General features: G+C 38.0%; 2 protein-coding genes across 3 annotated transcripts in view; both read right to left on the bottom strand.

Annotated features, from left to right (window-relative positions):
* Positions 1-246: 246 nt before the first annotated feature.
* Positions 247-18,329, bottom strand: rars1 (arginyl-tRNA synthetase 1). 2 transcript variants are annotated; one of them, XM_066716452.1, is made up of 15 exons: positions 18,182-18,329; positions 16,851-16,985; positions 16,297-16,485; positions 15,527-15,635; positions 15,240-15,340; positions 14,956-15,077; positions 14,738-14,858; positions 11,558-11,687; positions 11,005-11,109; positions 10,306-10,484; positions 8,971-9,080; positions 8,054-8,159; positions 6,272-6,444; positions 4,702-4,949; positions 247-1,089 (listed from the first exon to the last, which is right to left on the bottom strand). In XM_066716452.1, the coding sequence occupies exons 1-15, from the start codon at positions 18,224-18,226 to the stop codon at positions 980-982; spliced, it is 1,983 nt and encodes a 660-aa protein (XP_066572549.1). In that variant the 5' UTR covers positions 18,227-18,329; the 3' UTR covers positions 247-979. The 2 variants fall into 2 exon arrangements, with proteins under 2 accessions (XP_066572549.1, XP_066572550.1); XM_066716453.1 differs by having other exon boundaries at positions 18,279-18,316.
* Positions 18,330-19,476: 1,147 nt separating this feature from the next.
* wwc1 (WW and C2 domain containing 1) overlaps positions 19,477-25,203 on the bottom strand; it is a 50,748-nt gene continuing 45,021 nt past the window's right edge. The window contains exon 22 of the mRNA XM_066716449.1: positions 19,477-24,272. Coding sequence (XP_066572546.1) covers positions 24,206-24,272 — 67 coding nt within the window. The 3' untranslated portion in view covers positions 19,477-24,205. The remainder of the gene's footprint in view (positions 24,273-25,203) is intronic.

The following is a 25,203-nucleotide window of genomic DNA, read 5'->3' as shown; positions in this document are numbered from 1 at the left end:
TATAGGACAAGCTTGTATGCATGTCCTCATTTACTTTAACATGGCAGGCGCGTGTAGGTTTCTCATGTGAAACAAGGGTTTAAACTGGGATGGTATATAGAACAGCTGTCTCAAACTCCAGTTCTCAAGGGCCACAGGTTCTTCCTTTAAACTCCAGACTAGTCTGCTCAAATTAATTGTTTAAACAAAAAGATGCACTCGATTTCAGGTGCAGTGTATGTAAAAGTAAAATTATTAATAATAAAATGGCGTGGAACATTTTATTTGTGCGGTTAACACAATTAGCCTTCATTTCGGGGGAAAAAATACATGAACAGCTATATATGAAGTAGTCACTCACAAATGAAGTTGATTGCATAGTACTTAATAGACTTCTTACAAATTATACATTTTAAATGTGTCCTGTATCCACTTTCTGCACCTTTAAGAATACAACAAAAAATCTGGTTACATAAATCAAACTTGGTGACATTTTGGCCGTTTTTAAAATCACTATATACATCATATTTTGTGCAGACATACACACACACAAAATAGATTTTTTCCTGCTTGCGGATGTTCATTTGAGGAATCTGAGCCAACTCTCCAACTGCTCTTTTTTAGCACAAAACCATCTGCTTTCCACCATTCACTCACCCTTCTCTGTAGTCACTGGAGTGCAGAGTACACTTATTGTATGAATCAGGAGGGTCAACTGTACACATCAAGTTGTAATAAAGTGTGACGAGTAAAGTACTGATCGCTGATGCCTGAGTCAATATTACTGCTGTTTTGGCAGCCTTTCCTGTAGTTCTTCAATCTCTTGTTAGGAAGGTGACATTTATATGAAGGCTGACGAATGCAGCGCCAAACTCTTTTGCAACACCTGCTTTTTATTTTATTTTTTATTTAAGATACAATAAAATATAAAGTGATGGTGGTGTAGGTGAATGGTGAAGAGACTGCGTTGGTGTGTTGGTATGAAAAGGCACAGGGGTGGTTACATCCGGTGAACGGGCTTAATCCCCAGGATATCGAACCCTTCAGCCATGACTGCAGCCGTCACCTCACACAGAAGCATCCTCCACATGTTCACCTTGACCACTTCACCTGCAGAAAGACACACAGAGCAGAAACATGCACATTGGTCAAGACTCAGCCATCCCAAAGCAACAACCTGCTGATCAGATACTTTGTGAGCATCAGGATCTGATCTTCTCCCTAAATACTATGAGCTGCAGTGTGTGGAGGATTTGTTTTACAGCGATGTCATCAGCCTTATAATGTTGTGTATTGTGTTTCACATTGTATGTTATTGTTTGAAAATCCATGCAAGTCACCTTGGTTAAAAGCATCCGTTAAATGACCACCGATGATGATGAAGATGATAATACTACTGAAAAACTGACACACCAAATAGGGTTTCTTTTTCCGACGTGACCAGCTGTTTGATTAAGTAATGGCCACCCATGAGTAAATATGAATGCAATAAAACAAGGATGTTGTCTTCTTGATCGCAGCTGGGAGTTGCTGGGAGGGCTGTTGTTCGGTTCATCTTTCCGATGCGTTTTCCAGACATGAATTTGTAGACTTTTTCTTTAACCACTGCACTCAGGCCTCAGCAATGTGCTCTACACAGATCTCATTATAAACGGACTTCTTCCTCAGCTGCTCAATAGCCTTGCCGGCTCTCTGAAATATTATAAAAATGTACCACCATTCACCGCCTTTTGAGACTGTGTGTCAGTGTTCTTCAGACGCAGTCCTCGAGTGCTTCGTTTTTTTTCCCCAAATGAGCTCTTAATTTGTTAATTGAACACATTATTCACTGAACTGAACCAGTTTATAAGCTTTTTCTTAGGTCTAATGCAGGTGAACATTAAATGAGCATTCTTGACATCCGTGCCAGATTATTCCATACTTGAGACCACTTTTACTACTGTAATTTGTAGGGGTCTAGCCCAAAAGACTTCTAACAATGGTGGCAAGCTAGGATATCAAATCTGAGTTATATCCGAACCAACTGTGACTGAAATTCCCAACGTCTGTGCTGCCAATTTCTCTGGTGCGTTGCTACAGGTACAGAAAATGTATAGGTGAATCACTACACTGCACAATTTGGCAACTCCAGATGGAGGATGTAGAAGAAAAGACATGTTCAGAAGCTGATTTGATGTAAAGCCAAGGGAGCCAAGGGACAAGACCAGAGGAATTATTCTTCTCACCTTCCACATGATCTAGCACAACTGCTTTGTGTTATTTATAGCTTGTCATTTACAAAGACTTGAAGCGTCAGACCGTGACGAGACGCAGCAAATATTTAGCCAAAAATAATCTAATTAGAAATGTTCCTCGCTGCAGCTGTCCACTGGAAAATGACACAGTGATCCTTTCCCACATCCCTCACTGGGCAGAGATAGGCTCCATAAGCACCAACGGTGAAAATAGCAACACTCATATTTACAGTATCTAGCAAAAAATTATTTAAAACTGCTCTTCAAACCCATGCATCATGTTGGTATTTTATAGACTTGTAAAACACTTAAAGTCTTTAATCTCCTGCTGTAGTTAATGTGGCCTATAATTTAGCATGCGAGGTAGGACATTTTGCCTGCAGGTTGAAAACTGCAAGACGACTTGCCAGCAATCTCAAATCAGGCCTTTGCAAAATGTTTTGGATCATTAAAACCTAAAACTTAATGAGGACAAATTGAGAGACCCATACAGGTGGAGAAAAAGACTCAAATTACCCAAAACATTGATGTGTACTAGCAGGGAAATGTATTTCTGCCTTTATTCCTTTGGTGGATGGCTGTAGTAAAGATCCTGATTTTAATTTATAGGTTTATAATGGTTTGCTTGGTTTCTTGAAGGATTGACTGGGACCACTGTTTTTCATGGTTTTAATCACTTTCACATGCATCAACAAACGTTGCCAGAGGCAAGCACTATAAATTTGCTCTTAATGGTACTGCTACTTTATCAATACAAACTTTGTCTTGCTAAAACTTTCGATTGGCATAAAAGCTCAGTTTTCTCCCCTGTTTTCTGGCTTGAATGCCTTGAATCCCAATTTCCATTTGTGTCCTTATTTTTGTAAATGTATGGAGTGTGGAAATACCATGAATATTGTCTGGACCAGGGGTCCCCGAACTTTTTGACCCAGGGACTCCTTTCGTCATGCACCATGTACCACAGTTTGGGAAAGCTGGTCTGGACTAATGTCACTGGGCTAAGAACCAACTACGACGTAACCTTGAGGATGACTGTAAGTGAATCACTTTTTCATCCCTAAAAATCTTACAATCCAAGAACAAACGTCTATTTTAAATTACTTCCTTGCAATTTCATCCACTTATGAAGATATAGCTGGAAATATAATTAGCAATTAATGGCCTTTTTTGACATTTGGACTGGGAGAAGAAGCTGGTTTGCGGCTATTTTACCCAATTGATATTCATTATCAGTACTCTCAGTAGCATCTCCAAAAGATCTTGCTCAATATGCAATACTATGAAAGTTGCCTACCAGAAAAGTAGGCCCAATAATCTAGTTTGTGGTAATCATACAATTTGATCATAAAAAGTCAATTTCACATACTTGTTGGAGTGACTTAATTAAGTTATGCAGAACAAGGGAAGTAATGTTGACTGTACAATGCACTAGTTAGACCTCATCTGGAATACTGTGTACAGTTATGGGCTCCACACTTCAAGAAAGATATCGCTGCTCTAGAGACAGTTCAGAGGAGAGCAACCAGACTTATTCCAGGTTTGAAGGGAATGTCCTACTGAGAGACTGAGGGAACTGCACCTTTTCACCCTAGAACAGAGGATACTACATGGGGACTTGATTCAAGTCTTCAAAATCATTAAAGGCATCGACCACATCAAACCAGAGGAGCTTTTCCAGATCTGCAGGGGGACACGCACCCGGGGACACAAATGGAAATTGGGCTTCAAGGCATTCAAGACGGAAAACAGGAGACACTTCTTCACACAGAGAGGCATCACAATCTGAACAAACTCCCCTGCAATGTTGTAGAAGCTGAAAATATGGGAACATTTAAAGTGAGACTGGATGGGATCCTTGGATCACTTAGTTATTAATGGACACCAAACGAGCATAATGGGTCGAACGGCCTCCTCTCGTTTGTAAACTTTCTCATGTTTCTTAAGTTATTTTAGAGTTAGTAGTTATGTTCAGCTGTGCATGGATTTAGATTGACTCCATGTGCTGTTCTATCGGACTTTTCAGAGGCTGTATTTTCATGGGTGTTTAAATGTTGCTCTTTATTTTGAATGGCTGAATAACAACTGTGTTATGTAAACAAGTTATTAGTGTTTGTGTCCAGAATTGCTTGCCGTACTGCTCTGAAAAAGGCTATGGCTGTGCCACCATCAATAATAATATTTGAAAACATGGAATTAAAACATATGGCCAAAAATATATAATCAGAATGTTTGTTATGTTTTCTTTATCGTTGTATGTGTTTTAGCACAGCTTTGTGTCTCGTAATTTTGTAATGCCAGTTTAACCATGCCGCATGAAATGTGTCCTGTTGCTGTAACCTGTATAAAAAACACACCTGGTTACAGCAACAGGGTTGCTAATAAATACAGTAAGCCCATATGCAGAAAAATGGTAAGCTCTTGTGTGAGGGACAATTTAAAATCTGCATGTAACTCGCATGTAAACTCAGCCAAATACAACTCCACGTACCAGTCTGCCGGTCCTTCTCCACACAGTAGCAGGTGTCGTAGAACTCGGTGAAGGTGGTGGCCAGCTCGTACAGGTAGTCACAGAGAGTGTGGAGCAGAAGGTCTTCCAGGATCTTCTGCAGGATCTCGGGGAACCTCAGGATGCATTTGCCCAGCTTCCACTCCTTCTCATGGTCTAGCACCAACTCAGTGGTCTCAGCTGCCTTTCGCAGAGTGGCGTCCTCGATATTTGCCAGCCGTGCGATGGACCTTTAAGTAAGTAAGAAAGAGAAGACCTCACTGAATGTCTTCCAAACACAAGTCAACAAAGTTTTGCACTCAGTATAAAAAAAAAGACACCCTTGTTTTAAGTACTTCTAAAGTTATTAGATTACTTTACTCTGTAATACAGCCAGGTTTATACATTAACTAATTATACATCTGTTATGTTTTACTAATCTGCATCTTTATACACGTGTAGGTTTATTTCACAGATATGTTTGTGTATGTATGCATCATCAGCAGCTTTTGTAGGTCTACTGTTGGATGAGGGCCTCCCCAAGATGTTCCCACTTAATTGGTGTGTGTTTATATAGAATGGCATAAAATAAAAATTTGGAAAACAAATCTGATCAAAATCATATTTTGGAAACAAGGCACCTCTTTAACTTTGGATTTGTGCTAACTTCATCATGATAGTAACAGGAAGGTAGCCTCAGGATCAATTGAGTAACGTTAAAAAGAGTCCATGAAATGTATTAGTCCAGGTTTAAGCTGGTGGGAGATACTCTGGGACACCACTTTCTACACAATGTTTAGATGTATTAGTTGCTAGGTTGACGATCCATTAAAATTAATGAACTGCTGCCGTTAGTGAAATAAATTCTGGCATGGCCTGATCATAATGATTCTGTAGTGAGAGACTGAAGAAGACTGAAACCTTTAGGGGGCATCAAAAGACACCCTACAGTTGGCCGTGTGCAGTGTGCATGGACACACTGAGTCACTGCATCACCTAGATCCAGCTATTCAACCAAAGATGCTGCCCTGTGCTTCGATTAACAGTTTCAACTGTTCAGAAAACTGTCAAAGGTGCAAGAGTGAATACAAAATAAAGGTAACAAAAAAGACGGAGGAGGCAGGAGGAGAAAAACATCACCCTGCACAGGGTTTATCAATGAAAGGGATGTTTTTCAGTGACTGTGAATCAACTTGCCTAAGTCACTTAAAAAGTGTCAGTGATCTTATTTGATGAGCACTTCCCTGCCCCAGATTGCCGATAAGAAATCACCTCCCGCTGTGCCCAAAAAAGGACATGAGAGACAGCTGAAAGCACTGCAACCATAGAGGACAGCTATTGACTTAGAAAAGGTCATCAACTGACGGGGGGAGAAGGGTGGGTGTGGGTGTGTGGGGGTGTGTGTGTTGGGGGGGTTGTTGTTCCTATCTCCACCTAATGAAGAGGAAATAATTTGAGGTGAGGGATTTATAAAACTGTAAAAAGGCAGCATTTTGAGCTTCTGCTAGAGCACCCGTCCTCGATGTCTCTTCCTGCCTGGCTGTATTGCACTCTGAGGAATGCTCTTGCTCACCTTATCCTGGTAAAGGCATAGAGCAAGTAGGCAGCAGTGTTCCCTCGGTCATCCAGCATCTTATCAAAGGAAAAGACGTAGTCGTTGATGCGGTTATGAGAGAGGTCGGCGTATTTGATGCACCCAAAAGCGACCGAAGTCTGGGCCGCCTGCAGCTCTTCGGGAGTGAGCACCTAAGCCGGAGACACAGACAGATAGGTTAACATGTGCGCCACTGTTAAATTCAAGGACAGACCCTTGAAGGAGTTTTCGTTGTGGTCCCCCCTCCCCACCCCCACATATATAAATTGAATTCTCCTGCAGATTCTTCATGACACATGAGGCTAAGTCACAGAAATGTCATCTTCCCTATTTAAATATAGATTGTATTCTATGCAAGTTGTCTTTTTTTTTTTATTTATTTAATTTTACTATATAAAAATGTACTATTTCCCTTGGTATATAGAAAAGGAAAATAAATAATAACCCGTGATTGTAAACTACTTCAATTTCACGCTGAATTCTTTTCAAATTCCAAGACAGCAGTGCTCCAAAGTACACTGATTGCTTGTGGTTTTGTTCTCAGCTCTTTATAGGTTAAACCTGTAGTTTTGTGCCTGGCCTTTCCAACCTAGTGGCTTCTCTGGAACAGAATTCTATCTGATTGAGTCTAAATAGCACACTTGCCCTTGAAAGTCTTTTTTCCCACTAGGTGCATTTATGCCACTAAGTAGAGGGAGGTATGAAAGGAATTATTCTAATTAAAGTGGAAGAAGGGCTTCAGGAAATACACGTTTTTTTGTTTTTTTTTTAATGATAATTTATGAACAGGTGGCAGTTTTGGGAATCTTGCCAGCCCTGCAGTAGTAACATTTGAAAAGTTTAAATAAACTGTCTGTGGGTGCAATAACAAAATAAAAATCTTAGAATAGATCAAAATTGGCTTCCTACACTCACACTGGATAAATTGATTACACCCCTGGGAAGACTGTGATTATATGCTTGCTAAATTTTCTGCATAATTTAATGCAGCATGTGTAACTTTCAATATCCTTGACAATTACAGGCTTAGTAAAACATATTACCAATGCTTCTTCAAATGCCTCCCTGCCTGCTTAAAAGACTCAACTGATAAAAGTGCAAATAAATAAATAAAAAATGCTGGGACCCCTCATTGGCACTGATAAATGTAAACCCACGGACTCCCTTACACTGGATGGCAGCTTCTAGGGGCTAAATGTGTAAACCTTCTTGCTGCCGCTCTGTTTCATGTTTCTTTGTAAGAGCAAAAATAAGCTTTTTCATAATTTAATTCCATGTTATTTTACTAATTTGTGGTTTGCACTTTGCAAAAGAGCCCTCCCGTTTGAATTGGGCTCTTTTGCAAATTTAATCTGAAAGGCAAAGCACTGATATTTTACCCCTCCATGCCTGTCTGTACATTTACTCAAAGCATAAGAAACAACAGTACCTGATGATAGCTTGTGAACAGCTTTTCCAGTGTGTAATACAAGGACTTTTCAAAAATAAATAGCATCTATATTTTTGCTAAACATGCTATATGTGGGAAAAGGGAACACTAAACAGTTCTCTGTACCAGTGGTGTTCCATTAATTTTGTTCTTTAGATCTAGTACATCTCCATTAATAAAGCTCCTACGATTGGTTGTTTACAGAGCTTTTAACCTTTGACCTCTACTGTGATCTACATCATGTTCCTCTGATGTGTTACACTCTTGTTAAGCATGGGCTTTCCCTCGTTTCCCTGCTGCCGACACAGCTTACTGATTCTGCTGTGCCTTACCTTGTCCCTCTCCTTGTCCTTCAGCTTATCCATGGATCGCTTCAGTCCCTCCTCCAGCAGATCCATTAACCTGACTGTATCCCCTGAGCGAGTCTTAAATTTCTTCCTGAAAATACAGAGAGGATTGTAAGCTCTCACAGATAGCCTAGGGCAGAGGTCTCCCACCTTGCTCCTGGAAAGCCACAGTCCAGCAGATTTCAGAGGTCCCTCTTAATCCCAAGCTTGAAATAAATACAGAGATCGTCAACCAGGAGGCAGGAGGCCCCAAGTTTGGTCCTAATAAGCTGCAGTAGGCTATTGATTTTGATTCCCAATTATGTGAAAGTCACTTAATCTAACTTTAACGACACACACATGTTTAAGCAATTGATGTAAATCTATTCCACAGATATCATGACTTAAAAAGGGTTACACAGCTTTAATGCATAAAGGATTGTGGACCACATTTTTTTTTTCTTTTTCTCATCCTTTTCATTACAGGAATTTAGATCAGCCATTGAGTGTTTGATTAGTACAGGACTCAATTATATAATTCCTTCATTCAAAAGGAACAGAGACCCTGTACTTGCAGGCAGCTTTCAAAATGAACTATAACAGTTTAATTGTCCATTAATTCCCAATACAGTATCTATACATTAGCTTCCCTCTTGAGCAGCATCACCAATTCAAAACTTACTGAAACTTGGCACATAAAGGCTAAAAACTAAAGTGAAAATCTCTCTATAATCAGCTTCAGATTCAGACAAACCAAACAGTGTCTAGGTAGCTTAGTCTCAGGGTCACAAAGGACCTGGTGCAGATGATGCTGCTGGCATTGACAAGAATATGAACTATTCATTTCCAAGTGCACAGCTTTTAACTTGGCATTTAAAAGTAGGACTGGTTCTTCACAACTCAACATTAACAAAGGGGCTCACTTGTCCTCTCCAAGGACCACTCCGAACCCGGCGTGCTCCACTCGGGTGACGTTGGGGTCATACCAGCCTATCATCTGTGCTGCTGCAAAAACCACCTGGAAATGCACCCCCTGAAACAGGAAGCACATTACAATGCATCGTAACCACAGTGCATACTGTCATGGGCACAGTCATCAGTCTTCTTCTTACATTAAAAGCAATCATAGTCTTTTTTAGGGCTCTTCGTTTTCAATTAAAACCCTGGGTAACCTGCATTTAAACCTGTCAGCCAACTGGCATTAACCCATCTATAGTCTGATGTCATTGTCTTTCATTTATTTGCAATGGGATTTGAATCATTTGGGCTACATAGTTTAAACATAATATTTTGTACATCTGTAGACTCTGTGCAGATAATGAAGACCTATGAGATGATTCACTGTAAGGATCTGGTAAAATCTGGGCTATTCCATTAATATTTATGTTTTAAAGCAGGCACAAATATTTTGCTAGTTTCTGAATCAGATATCTTTTCTTGTCCAGCACATCATGACTCTAAAGTCTCGATCAAACTACAGAGTAAAAGCACCTCAACTGGAGTCACAGCGACTTTGCCTTTGCCTTAAGAAATCTCAAAATCTGTTAAAAGGCATATTAACAACACAAAAAGTCAAAAAACGATTAAGAAAAATACAAACAATACAAAAACAAAAGGCCCCGGTCAATTTTCCACAGGACCTCACTATCTTAAAACTGCTGATTGAGCATAATCCTTGAGCGGCGTTTTGAGGAGTTCAATATCACGCACTATAAATTCAGCTTGTTAAAAGACTTTGAAGGCTCAGGGCAAAATTATACAAAACACATTAAAGGATGACCTTGTTCTATTGGACAACCCAGGATAGATTTGTTAAGTATTGCTGATATTTACAGTGTTCCCTTCATGGTCAACATTAAACATCGATTGGGTTTCAGAAAATGCAGTCTCCACGAACAGTGAAGTAAATGCACCCATAGCAAATGCAGGGTGTACAGTAAACTAGTACAGTATATACAACACTGACAGATAATATATATAAGCTGTATATACACACATACATAGTTGCAGGCAAAAACTATTGTTACATTTATTTTGTACCAGTTAACTTGGTTTAATTAATATTGATTCTTGAACAATACTTACTTACCAATGATATTCCTCTGAAGTGTAATGAATACAGATTTTTCTAAATGGGTGATTGAGTTGAGTTGAGTCAGTGGTCTCAATACTTATACCTGCAACTCTGGACATGCATCTATGAGGTAATATGTAACAATGGTTAATTTTAGAAGCATCTTCCACACATAAAGGCATACCTGCCCGCTGTCTGTAACATAGATGATAATGTCTGCCTTCTCTTCCATCAGCCTTTGTTTCAGGGCAGCTAAGTCAGAGGTGTCGTAGGTAAACCCTCCGTCAGACTTCACTATAGTCAGAGGGAGGGGCAGGCCAGGGGTAAACACGATTTTGCGTCCTTCATCCATCTCGACCAGACCTACAGCACAGAGAAAGAAGGGCAGAACTGGGACATTTCTGTGATAACCATGCCCCCTAGTGGACAGGACAAGAACTTCCCAAGTTCTACTCATTTCTCTTCAGAATTTGTTTTGGTTTTTGGATGTGTAAAGAATAGAAAATTACTTCCTTCATTAAAGTGAAAAATATTTAAATAATTACAATTGGAAAAACACAGTTGCAAAAATAAAATGAAACATGCATGCATTTTTGTTTTAAATTAAATTACAAGAATATAAAATTAAGAGTCAAAGAGTCAGAGTCAAATTAATCTAAAAATCTAATACTTTCTGGTATTTTAGCATTTTGTATTACTAACTACAAATATATTAGATCTCAAATATAATCAGATATAACAAGGGTAACATATGTATTGCTTGTGGGATGATCCAATGTAGTTATCAGTCAATGCTTTCTTGCTGAATTAATGTTAAAAAACAGGCTATATCTACATACGTTACAGAACTAAAGACGACAACCAAACAATGGGTAGCTGGTACCTTTGTCTTCAAACTCTTTCACAACTGTAGTCATCATATCCTGATAGTACGATTCTCCCCTTTCGATCAGCTTGACATCCAGACAGTCGTACACCTTCTGAAACTCTTTACGGAAAAATGTATGCACTGGTTTACAAACATGCCAGGGCATTGTACACAATAGATCATTTCACAAGAGAGAGAGACCTAATTGAGGCAGCATCAGATAAACTATACACCGTAACTAAACTAAACTAACCACCAGAAAGCAACACTTTGGTGAAAGCATACATGATATTGTAGGGGTTTGTTTCTTCATTTGTTTATATGGATGTTCACTCTTGCTAGCGGTTAACATCAAAATGTAGAATTAAAGATAGAGAATTAATTACCAGGTTGCATTTAAAAAGGATACCATTGCCTAACACTGCACAGCAATACATTTTTCGTTTAGAGAAAATAACTAGTCACAGGTTGTCAAGACATAGGTACATGCTATTTGGTAAAGTGGCTCAAAGTTTGCATGAAGTGTAAGTATCTCTGGATAGAGCCCGAACTCAAACATCTTCCACACCTTGCCTGGACACATCACAGATTAAATTCCAGGCCTTAATGAACTCTGGTTCTTTACTCTGCAGCCTCACTACACATTGATAGGCTCTCTTCTTAAAATCCTCTTCATTGTCAAAACGCTTTTTGGACTCCTATGAAACAAAAAAAACAAAAAACAAATGCATATACAGAAACTTTTCAAAATACACCTTTTGTTGCCTTATAGCCTAGAATTAAATGCAATAATATATGTTATCTCCACATCCTACCCCACAATTTTCAAGTGGATAAAAAAAATGTGGAAAGGTTAGGACAGAAGGGAAAATAATTGGAACAAAGTATAGAATAATCATTGAGCAAAAAAACTGCTGCCCTCTGCTAGAAAGCTGAAACTGAAACGGACATTCACCTTTCAGCATGACAATGCCCCACAGCACACAGCCAAAACTACACTGGTCCTTAAGGAACAAAAAGGCTAATGTCCTTGAGAGGCCCAGTAAGAGCCCTGACCTAAATCTGTTCAGTAATCTGTGGCATGACATGAATTTTGCTGTCCATCAATGCTCCCCAAGGAACTTGAGAAAGCTTGAACAGTTTTGTAAAGAATGGTCATATACTGTCAAATCTAGGAGTGCAAATTTGGTAGAGACCTATCCCTGACTCACATCTGTCATTGCTGTCATTGCTCATTGCTGCCAAAGGTGTATGACACACCGAGCTCCACACTGTTAAGGGGGAAAAGTTTTTATTGTGAAATATATATATATATTACACACACACAAACTGAAATATCATAATTGGATAAGTTTCCAACCCCCTGCGTTAACTGGATAAAATCCTAATTTAAATACATGAAGCTCAGGCACTGACAACAAAATGAGAAAAAAGTTCAAGGGGGTGTAGACTATAGGCACTGTACATAAAAGGGGATAATTAAATGTAATGACCAGTTCCAGTGTCTTAGCCTAAGTTTAACAGTGCTGTCTCAAAGTGGATCTCAAAGTGCATTATATTTAGCTAGGATGAAAGATTTTAGTTAATTAAAATAACATTCCATTTAAGTATGCCTGCTACAGTTCAGAACAGCAGCCTCTATAGTTTCTGCTGGGAGAAATGAAACACAATGGACACTTGAAATTAAAGTAACTTTTTAAATGCATTAGCTTGAAACTACTGTTAGAGTGCCTCTGCAGTTTCAGTGGGGTTCTATCAGAAAATTGATAATTGCCATGGTTTATTAGAACATATCCCTTCATGTGTAGAATCATTTTAATGTTATGCCAATTCCCCATGCTTAGCAGAGGATTCACAAAAATCTCCCTGGATTCTAAAAAAGAAACAGGGATTGAAAAATCATAACTCCTGCATTACTTCCCCGCAGTCCAGGGAGAGAGAGATACAGGCTTAACAGGCTTAGGGCCAGATTAAGTCAGAACTATGATTGCCATTGTAAAGTACAGCTGGTGCCGTGTGATAGCTGTCAAGGTAATACTAAGGCAAGGGGATCCCAAACACTTCTGTGACCCCTTCTTAAACCATCTTGCGCCCAGCCCAAACAGATGTGTTGTAAATCTCGAATAAGAATACTTGGACACAGCCAGCTTGGTTACGGAGTGAGGGTTGGTCTTTCCCTGTTTTGCTGGTGACGCACAGTCAAGCACTCCAAGCCCACCCCCGACATCCCTATGAGGACCCCAGCCATGGGTCAAAGCATAGTAAACCTAGCCAAGCTTTAGCATTAGAAAAGAATGAACAATAAATGGCACTAAATCAATCAATGCACTGTTGATTTTAATTACAGTGAAAAGTATTCACCCCTTAAGACTTTTACACATTTCATTGTGTTACAACATTGAATCAGAATGGATTTAATCAGGAGTTTGTGCCACTGATCAACACAGAAAATGTCCATAATGTCGAAGTGAAAAATATAATCTGCAACTTGTTCTAAATTTCAAATACAAAACTGAAAATAACTGAATGCATAAGTAATCAACCCTGATGCAGGCCCTGATGCAGAGAAGCATCCCCATAGCATGATGCTGCCACCACCATGCTTCATGGTAGGGATGATGTTCTCAGGATGATGTGCGGTGTTGGGCTCACGCCAAATGTAGCACTTAGCGTTGAGGCCAAAAAGCTCAATTTTGGTCTCATCAGACCATAGAATTAACCTCTACTTGGTCTCAGAGTCTCCCACATGCCTTCTGGCAAACTCTAGCCGAGATCTGATGTGAGTTTTTTTTCTCTCCCATAAAGGCCACTTCTGTGAAGCACCTGGGTTACTGTTGCAGTCTGCACAGTGACTCCCAGCTCAGCTGTGGAAGACTGTAACTGCTTTAGAGTTGCCATAGGCCTCTTGGTGGCCTCCCTGACTAGGGCACTTCTCACCCAGATACTCAGTTTTTGAGGACAGCTGATCTGATCTAGGCAGATTCACAGTTGTGCCATATTCTCTCCATGTCTTAATAATGGACTTTACTGTGCTCTGGGGGATATTCAATGCCTTGGAAATGTTCTTATATCCTACACCTCATTGGTGCTTTTGAAAAACCTTATTGTGATGTGGATTGAATGTTCCTTCGTCTTCATGATGTAGGTTTTGTTAGGAATTGTACTAACCAACTGTGGGACCTCCTAGAGACAGGTGTATTTAACCTGAAATCATGTTACACAACTTAATTGCACAGAGGTGGACTCTATTCAACTAATTACATGTCTTCTACAGACAAATGGTTTCACCACAGCTCAATCAGGTGTGTCATAGCAAAGGGGGTGATTACTTATGCATTCAATTATTTTCTGTTTTGTATTTGTAATTAATTTAGACCAATTTGCAGATTATATTTTTCACTTTGACAACATGGACATTTCCTGTGTTGATCAGTGGCAAAAACTCCTGATTAAATCCATAATCCATGTTGTTTTCATGTTGGAACACAATGAAATGTGGAAATGTCCTCAATATATCCACACATTGTTCATATGTTGTACATCCATATATAACAGATTATTGTTATGAAGTTTGAGTTGAATACATTTTCTTTCCCTGCATTCTGTTTTCATGTTGGAACACAATGAAATGTGGAAATGTCCAAGGGGGGTGAATACTTCTGAAAGCCACTGTAACTTCCTGGCACATATTTCTCATTCTTATTTGATTTCAGAACACTTTCAACTATTAAGACCCATGTACACATACTTTGTAAAATCCCTGGAGGTCCCCAATAGGGGGAGACACTGTCAGATAGTCAGGGAATTTGTCCTGCAGGTGAGCAATCAGCATTCCAAACTGGGTTCCCCAATCGCCAACATGGTTTAGCCTGAAACACAAAAGCATAAATGTGCACGTTCAAATTCCAGTATAACTCCCCTCAGAGATGGGCGTTCTATACATTTGAACTGCAGGGCATTATTTACCTCAAGACATCATGTCCCAAAAACTCAAAGAGCCGACACATGCTGTCTCCGATGATGGTAGACCGAAGGTGACCCACATGCATCTCTTTGGCAATGTTTGGAGAGGAGAAGTCAACCACTACCTATAATTAGAGTAAAGTAAAGACTATCAAGTCTTGAAGAAATTATGTCACCGCAACAGGCTCATTTGTACACACCAAGAGCCCTGGGACAGGTTATGGGTTATGTTGGAAAGGAATTACAGTGGAGTGCTTTCCAGAAACGAGCTTTCAATTCATTGTCACCTTTTTCTTGGCTTCAACTGCAGGAGGTTTCACACCATTCCTGAGTAGGTTTGTCAACAGTTTTGACACAAAGTCCTTCTTGAGGTGAATATTGATGAAACCTTAAATTAGAGAGGAAAAAAAGGACAGATCATTTTAATCATGTTTTAGAGGTGAGACTCTTTCAGTATTGTAGAATCCCACCCACATATTGTATGGTGTCAGTGCATGGAAGGCATATTAAATGGCAATAAAAATCCATAAGCAAATGCAAAAAACACAATCTGGGTTTGTAATGCCTGCTTTACCTGGACCAGCAATTTCCAATTTCTGAATTATGTCGTTGTCTGGAATGTTTTTCATTACAGTCTCTGCAATCTCCCTCGGGTTCACCTTCTGTCCCTTCGCCTTCATCATCTGAAGTACGAAAGCACTGTTCAACAGAGCCATTACACCCATGTGCATTCAAACTACAATAACGAGGTCTTGGAATAAAACATTTCAAAACTGTGTTGGAGTTTTTATATACCATAATAAGATAAGGTGTATCAATAACAAATACATTCTAAAAAACACATGCATTGCCTTGCAAAAGTATTCAGACCATCTCATAGTTTTCACATTTTGTTGCTTTAAAGCCTGCAGTCATGACACTTGCTGCCAAAGGTGCTTCCACCAAATATTGAGTTGGGGGTCTGAATACTTTTTTCTCTTTAGTTTTTGATGACATTTACTTTAAAGTATCCCTTACCCTTAAAAATCTTCAGTTTTAGCATTCCATATTTTTAATAAAATATTAAGTACAAAAAGTGTATGCATCATTTTGCAACTTCACAAAATGGGACACCTTAGAAACTTGACCACAGCAGTCGTGTAAACATACTTTACAACACAGTGCAATGATCAGGGAAGACCATTTTCCTTGTGTTTTTATAATAAATGGGTTTCCAATTTTCAGAGGCTAAATTTTCAGTGTTCAGATCCAGGCTTTGTGTCATTCCTGTAGCCTTGAGCTAGATGCTGCTTTAAACCAATCTTAGTGACATTCTGACAGTGCAAGCATGGAGACTGCCTTTACCTGAGCCATGGCCATAGCACTGTTGAACTGATAGTCCCCGAATTTTGGCTGCTGGTTGGGGGTCACAGCTAGGGGGGGGTTCTCCAAATCGGGGTAGGCCGCCCGTATGGCATTGCCAAAGACCTCCTGCAGCCGCTGGTTGATGTTGATCATGCTTTGGCTGCATTCACTTTGCTCTTCTTGAAGACTCTGTAAAGCAAAAAAAGCATACCATAGACCCAGTGCTGATCCAATTAATTCCACTTCCTTGCTTTCATGATTGATTAGCTTAGGCAAAGATACTCTCACTGCACTCCCAAACTATTGTGCACACCAGGCTAATACACAGAATGCTGGAAATGTAATTGTTTTTTGTTGTATGGCATACTTAACAAGATTTTCATTCTTGCAAGAAAGAATCCAATAAATATCAAACTTGTAAGGAAATGGCATGCACTTTGTAGCAAGTTCTTTATGGATAAGGTCAGTGAAATACAAAATCATTCTAATCAAGTACAGACATGAAGTGTGCTGAATATATAAGGTAAAAGAAAAACACATGCATAACCACTCACCCTCTTAAGGATATTCAAACGGTACTTAAGTTTGGAGTTTTCTTCTCTTAATTCTTCCATGTATGATGGAGGTCCCAGTGTCTCTGGATTCTTCAGCTTCTCAATTTCAACCGAAAGAGATTTAATCTCCCTCTCCTGGTTAAAATAAGTAAACAAAGGAGCACCATGGGACAAATGGCCTTTATTCATTCGTAATCTTTCAAATGTTCTAAATAAACAAAAGCACAGGAATATCTGCAAATTGCAACTTCAAGAACTACGTGATCCTGGTAAAGCCCATTATTTAGCTTAGTCAGCTTTATGAATGCCCAGGCTTTTATAATTTCTTCTTGGGCAGATTATTTATTTTAATTAAATATACTCACACCTTCCATCCAGTATATGTACTTTTCAGAAAGAATCCAAATTCATGTTGTTACATAATTAAACTGATTCTTTGGAATGGCACAAAGCTAATTAGGTTTCACTTTCACTCAAGGAGTGTAAATCGTAGAGTAAGTTTTTTATGGGAAATCAGATGATAATTGTAATAATTAAGTACTGTATAGATTACATTGAAATGCCTTCTTATCAATTGAACACTGGTATTTCACACCTCCCAGCAGATACAATCAGATTAAGGTTTTGTTTAATATTTATGCTCAATGTAATATATTCCTTTAGCTAATGTGCTAAAAATTAAACTACTTTAATATGCATCTTACGTTATGTTGTAGTCTAAACCAACATACTGATTTCACATTACTTTTTGCAAGTGTTTATATTGTAAAATACTATAATGGTTATATTAAGTACTATACAGCAATTTAGGCTACTGTAATATGAAAATACTGTTTCAATATATATTTAATAAATAATGCAAAGATTGTAGGCTAGCATTTAAAATTATTCTCCTCAACAAGTGTCGATACTGACCTAATTGGCGCACTAATCCACAGCGATTGACAATAAAGAACTGTCAACAATCTGACGCATTTAACTTCAAATATGATATAGGCCAACATACACAGATTTACTTTTCATTAGATTTCACTAGGTAATATTAGCAGTGAACAAAGTGAACTTAATCAAGACCAACTATTTCGTGCACATTCCTACGGGAAATAAACGTTTCCATTCATAGTGTACTGGTCGGAACTACAGTGGAAGCGTGTTTTTAAAAATCAGAGGTTTCGCTAATGATTTATGGGATTACAAGAAACCATAAAGTTACTTCACTGCCACATTGCTTCAGAGGGGAGAAAGAACCAAGTCCACGTTGACGTGTTTTTAAGAACCGATCACACAAACCAAAGCTTTCTTTTTGCCCGTTATTGGGCTGTAGTGCTGACCTGCTGTTGAAATCGAGAAGTATATTCAGCGAGCAGATCTGCCATTCTCCAAATCTTTGATACTTCACCACTTTCTTCACAACACGCTGCCACTCACTTCACGACCGCAGTGCCTCCTGTGTAGTCCGGCCGCTCACTTCCTGCTACCGAGACACAGAAACACTGCGTAGAGCGGCTCCTTCACCAACACGTTTCTCAGCTTGGAATTGCACACTGCCACCCTGTGGAGGATATGTGTACTGCATAGCTTTACAAAGACGCAAAAGACATGTTCCAGGTTTCTTTAGAAAAATCACACAGTGCATTTAAGAAAAATCTATGTGACAGATTCTAACTCACAAGTATAAGTATAAATCAATGGAGTTGCCGTCAAATCACTATTAACTCGATACAGTGTTAGTGCTAGAATCAGCTCTCTCTCGGAATCGGCATAATTACCAACAGTCCCTATTTGGTCAGGACAGTCCGGCTATACTAATATCCCATGTCTACTTCATTGGAAGAAGTGCCATCTCTTCTTGGGGCGGTTTATGTATTTTATTTAAAATGTGTTCTGTGGAACCTGCTGTTGGCCTTCGTGACTGAGCTCAGCTTATTGAGAGATCTCTGAGGCAGTAATACTTCAGTACCGCACCTGAAACTTTAGTTTTAACATATTAGCAAGTATGAATCAGTATTCCACAAGCCTGGTTGATAAATACGTATAGTTAAATTAACAATATATCCATCCATTTTCAATAACCAGGCAGGGTAGAAAATCAGATAGTGGTACTGTAAGGACTCATTCTACACTAGCTGGACTGAAATACTGATAAATAGATTGTGTTAGTGAGAAGAAAATGGTTGACCCATTAATCTATAATTTACTAAGAACTCCCTTGAGTTTTATCTACATTGTACATCTTCACAACAGGGGTTTATAAAAGGGGCGTCAACTGCTGAAGTGCTTTTCCTCTTTAACCTTCACCTTCTATTAGTCTGACACTCACTTCAAAAAGGGCTTTCACTCAGCTTTGAAAGTACAGTGGTTTATATAACATATCCTCAATGTCTTCCCATAGGTCATTTAAGAATTTACTCACAAATACAATAAGTGTTTGGTATATTATTCCAACAGCCTCAGCAATGGAAGGAAAATAAAAATGCTGGTTGTCAGAACCCTACTTGCCATTGAAGAAATTTAACTCGATTTGCATTAACTTTAAAATCACTTATAAACAACAAGCATTTTTCTATATTTTGCCCCAGCCAAAAGGAAAATAAAAAGTACACACAAAAACAAGACAAGAGACCTGTAAAAGAAAAAGAAAAACACTTTATATATTTTTTGTTTTGTTTTGAAAATACAAAACTTGTTGTGCTGGTGAAATATATACAATGCTGGTCAACATACAGTGTCTATCTTAAAATTCACAGCTTTCAGGAGTCTTGTAAGAAAAAGAAAAAGAAAAAAAGAAAAGAGGGGGAAAAAAACAGAAAAAAACAGGGCATCCTAATCACAAAGTGCAATAAATACATACAGTATCTCACAAACCATGTCCATAAAAAAAGTCCCTGTTTTGTACCACCTTTTATACAGTCAGTTGCTCTAAACATGTTCGATAATAATAATAATAATAATAATAATAATAATAATAATAATAATAATAAAAATAATTAAAAAGAAAACCAACAGAATAAATACAATGTCATACAACCTCTAAAGCAACAATTAAATTACATCAATGCATGATGGCAAATTCTTCACATGACAGTTTGTGCTATCATGAGTGACCTTTGACTACTTTAAAGCAAGCAATAAATATTCTCTGTATGAATACATTTCTTTATTTTGTCAACAGCAATTTACCAAGTGTTATTAGGAGATAAAAGGTTGACCTTTATTTCAGTACTTAAAAAAAGCACAGTTACTGAACATTGCTCCAAATGAACTTAACACCTTAAACAGGAAAGTCCTAATGTAAGGTGTCTACATTTGTTTTGACCAAAGAAAAAATCCTCACACTCAACTACAGAAGTGGCTTTTTAAGGTTATCATCCGAGTCTAAACAGGTAAAATTACCCCTCCATACAAGTGTAGTGTCCTCTCTCCCCTTTGTTTGATTTCTAAGTTCTGTAATGGAAACCCTATCTGAGGTTATCTTTAGAACACACAAATGTATAAACTATTCAAAAACGAATTTTAAAGTATTTTAAGTCACAGGGCCTTCTGACATTCTAGATTTGCCAAGTTTCACTTTACATTTTAGACCAGTCCTATTCAGAGTATGGCCTGGTTTAAATCTACACACCGACATACTGGACCAGCAAAACACTGAGGGGTGGATTTCCAAAGCTAAAAGCTGCTCGTTAAAACTGTTGAATGAATGTAAAAGTTGAATGAATCGCATCTAAAACCTGAAAAAGTATTGGAAATATATTCAATATAACTGGGATATTAGATTTTACTTGGAATACATTTTGTGTTGAAGCAAAAAGCTTTGAAAGACAATGCCTTGACCATTAAATATGCAAGCCAGGCAAATTAAATGAACAGTTTGCTTCTGAACAATTCATATTAAGGAGGACAGCAAAGTTTAAGTACATGGAACCTTTAGGTTAATAATGGTTGTGTTTTTTGAAGTGCTAACAATCAACAAAATTATGCAATCTGGAAAAATTAAGCTATTAAAGTTTTAAATTTTAAAAGCTCACATCAAATGTTTGTTTTTACAGTAAGAACACAAAGTATACAAAAATAAAATAAAAAATACACTATGGACTCAAACATCATTATTTGCACTCTCAACATCTGTGTTAGTATTCTGGTGCACTGAAGAAGTTGAGTAATCTAGACATGGAAAAAAAAAAAGATCACAGTAAACAGAGACACGCAGCAATCATATTAGGAAATCTAAAATATCGGAAGCTGTTCAGTGCTGTCGAAGGAGTGAGGTTTTTTTTTTTCATTGTAGTTTATGAACCTTGCAAAAGGTATTCAATGTAATAACAGCATAGCATACTTGAGAGAACGACTCGGGCATGAGTCAGGCATAAGTTGCAGAAGCAATAACAAAAAACAGCAAAAATGCAGGCCTATACTGAACTACTACTCCCTGGACAAAAGAAAAAGAAAAAACTAAATCAGAAGATCTGGTTACCAGGCAACTAAAGTAGCTGACAACTATGGGGAATACTGGGCGAGTACAAAACAATGCAGATGCATGATATAGACTTGTCTGGCAGTATTCCAGACCTAAGGAAATTTAAACTTCCACAACCGAGGACAACAGCTTCCTAAAAAAGCCTTAGGGCTTCAGTGTGCTTGTAGTTGGACAAGCATCCGGTTTGTACAGTGGAGTGGAGGGGTGGGGAATTCAGGCGAAATACACCGGTTAGTACCAACAACCTATGCAAACAACTCTGCAAGAGCACATATGCAAGACACTGTCAAAACTGTCAACATTTCAAATATTTGCAGAATGAGGAAAAGTGGAGATATGGTTCTTAAAAAACCACTTAGATCAGGTACAAATGGTTTACAAGTTTTGAATCCTTAAAACAAAAAAAAGTCTAAAAAGGTATGTATGCTTTAAAAACAACTAAGGGCACGCTGAGCATCGTATCAGGTGTTTTATAGAACAGAGGAGATTGATGCCAATTTAACAATCTGAGACCAAAAGGCAAATAAAAAAAAAAAGTAGAAAAATCAAGATTGACATGCATTTTTGGTTGTTTGGTTCATTTTTGTTTAGTTTAAAATTACTTTCTAGGACCTTAAATCAGCACCAATCAGCATCAGTCACAAAACATAATATAAAATAATTCCATGATCCTTAAGTATCAAGTTACGCAGGCTGATTAGTGTTTTTGAATAGTTTATTTATTTATTTATTTATTTATTTATTTATTTTAAAAAGAGACTGCAGTTGATTCAAACTGGCCAAACTGGTGCGTTTTTCTGACTTGATGTTGCATAGCCAGAGAACTAGCCATACATTATTGAGTGTGTACTGAAAACCAGTTGACTGATACTGTTTTCATCCCACAACTCCCCTGCAGTTCAAGATGCCCTAGTTTAGCGTTGTAATTGAATTACCATGCAATTGATCTAGTTACATATATCGTTCTAATTAACATATCATTAAAACCTCTGTGGATAATCACATTTAGCATATCTGACTGAAGTGTTGTTATTTATACCAAACTAAATTATCTACACAAACACAGTAATTGTATTGTACAACAGGCATTACAAAAAGAAAAGCCTTAATACCCAAAATATGCAGTTGAGGGTGGGGAAACATCTTAATTTTGCAAGAGATCTGTTTTTTCGAATCTCAGAAATGTTATTTAAAGAGATTGGAAAAGTAATAAGCAAATAATAAATCATCATCACTATCTATAAACCCTTTTATCCAAAGTGACTTGCAGAGACTAGGGGCTGGATTAAATCAAAACTTTGACCCACCCGCTACTAGCAAACTACAAACCTGTACATCATAGCAGTTACAATTCTGATTAGGAGAAAGTGGCATCGTACTAAAAATGATGCCGCAGAGTACAGTTGTGTAGTTTTCAATTAGCGGGTCAAAGTTTTGATTTAATCCAAGCCTAGGAGGTGACAACTGCAACTAAAGTTACATTAAAACATGTTTAATTGTAGGTCTTACCCAAGGGATTGATCACAGATAGGATAAGATACTTGCTCACTGTAAGAAACCGTGATGGAGATAGGATTTTACACAGAGACCACCTCCTGTCCCCTTCCTTAAATCACCTGTCCAGCTAGCCTCCCTTGAAAATCATGAAATGTCTTCAGCTTAGAGAGTGATACATTTAAACTGACACTGACCGAGTGGGGACAGCCTGAGGTAAAAATAATTCAACCAGCCCAGAAAATGTACACTACTTAAAAAAAAAAAAAAACAGTGATCAATTAAGAGTTAATTACATTCTCCCTAGCGTTCCGCTGTTCTAGGAAAAGTGCAGGTTGTGCCTGACTTGACCAAGACTCTGTGACCATCTTGTGGGTGGGGTGGGGTGGGGGGCGGGACACAGATAAAATGAGACGTACTGGATTATAACATTCATATGTACCTACACAATTGCAACTTACAATGGGGGAATAATTGTACCAGAACAGATTACAGCATCAAAATTAATTCTCTTTTTAGGCAAACCATTACATTTTTTTAATAAATACCTCATCCTTGAGATCTTTTCCACGATTAATAAAAAAAAAGGATCATTGATAAGCAATTCTTGGATGCCTTATTGTTTTTGTCAAGTTTGCCTTTTCATTGATTTGAAGTCTATGAAATCTGTTTTTCATCTAAACCAATACATATTAAAAATAAAGTAAGCTGCAACATAAAAAGTGCATACATGTTCTTTTATATTACCTGAGTATTGATGTAGTACACATTTTTTAAATGAAGCCAATTCAGACAGCAAATTACTCAAGACAAAAACATTTTTTTAATGTGCTGGTGATATTTGTTTTAAAGAAGTGCGTTTTCATTGGTTTTCCATTCATCATATTCTATGCAGTTCCTCTGTGTAAGTGATCTCAGTACAGTAATATAAGAATGAAGTGTTATCAATATTACTTAAGCCTTTCATAACATTCATATTTGTGCAGCAAATGCAGATAACCAAGTATGTGTGTTGTGATATGTTTACAGCAAATGTATCTTAAATTCACATCATGAAATCTTTCCACCAGCATCTCAAACATTCTTACTTTTTAAAAAAAAACATCAGTGTGTACCTTAACAATATGTTAAAAAATAACATGTCATTTGTCTAGCAAAATAATTAGTAACAGTAAAAGGAACTTTTTCTCTCTCAAAAACAAAACATTTGTTCTTCTTGGTGTTAAAAAAAAAAGTCTATAGATTAGCATTTCATATTTCTACAAACCTGTACATTACAAATATGAACATTTCTTAGTTTACATACATTTAGTTTTTCTTCATAATACCACCATTAATCAGTCTCAATTAAACACAGCAGTTAAGACTCTTGAATACTTGAAATGCTCTAAACGTCATCTGCAGGCAAGTCTGGGATGTAAATTTTTGCTCGAGTGAAGAACGCCATCTTCTCTCTGAAACATAGAAGTGGAGAAGCATGTTGACATAGCATTTTCCAACACTGCAAGCTCCCACTCAAAGTACACAATCACATATGGTTGTAAAGCACTAAGGACAATTCATTCATAGAATTAATAATATTTGAAAATACCTCCGACTTAACAATGTTTCCCATATTGGACTAAATGTTTTTATTTACTCTTTGAACTAATATATATATATATATATATATATACAGTGAGGGAAAAAAGTATTTGATCCCCTGCTGATTTTGTACGTTTGCCCACTGACAAAGAAATGATCAGTCTATAATTTTAATGGTAGGTGTATTCTAACAGTGAGAGACAGAATAACAACATAAAAATCCAGAAAAATGCATTTCAAAAAAGTTATACATTGATTTGCATGTAAATGAGGGAAATAAGTATTTGACCTCTTCGACTTAGTACTTGGTGGCAAAACCCTTGTTGGCAATCACAGAGGTCAGATGTGTCTTGTAGTTGGCCACCAGGTTTGCACACATCTCAGGAGGGATGTTGTCCCACTCCTCTTTGCAGATCCTCTCCAAGTCATTAAGCTTTCGAGGCTGACGTTTGGCAACTCGAACCTTCAGCTCCCTACACAGATTTTCTATGGGATTAAGGTCTGGAGACTGGCTAGGCCACTCCAGGACCTTAATGTGCTTCTTCTTGAGCCACTCCTTTGTTGCCTTGGCTGTGTGTTTTGGGTCATTGTCATGCTGGAATACCCATCCACGACCCATTTTCAATGCCCTGGCTGAGGGAAGGAGGTTCTCACCCAAGATTTGACGGTACATGGCCCTGTCCATCGTCCCTTTGATGCGGTGCAGTTGTCCTGTCCCCTTAGCAGAAAAACACCCCCAAAGCATAATGTTTCCACCTCCATGTTTGATGGTGGGGATGGTGTTCTTGGGGTCATTCCTAC

Source organism: Amia ocellicauda, chromosome 11, assembly GCF_036373705.1.
Source record: "Amia ocellicauda isolate fAmiCal2 chromosome 11, fAmiCal2.hap1, whole genome shotgun sequence".
Taxonomy (NCBI): Eukaryota; Metazoa; Chordata; class Actinopteri; order Amiiformes; family Amiidae; genus Amia; species Amia ocellicauda.
This window is presented reverse-complemented; position numbering and strand designations above follow the sequence as displayed.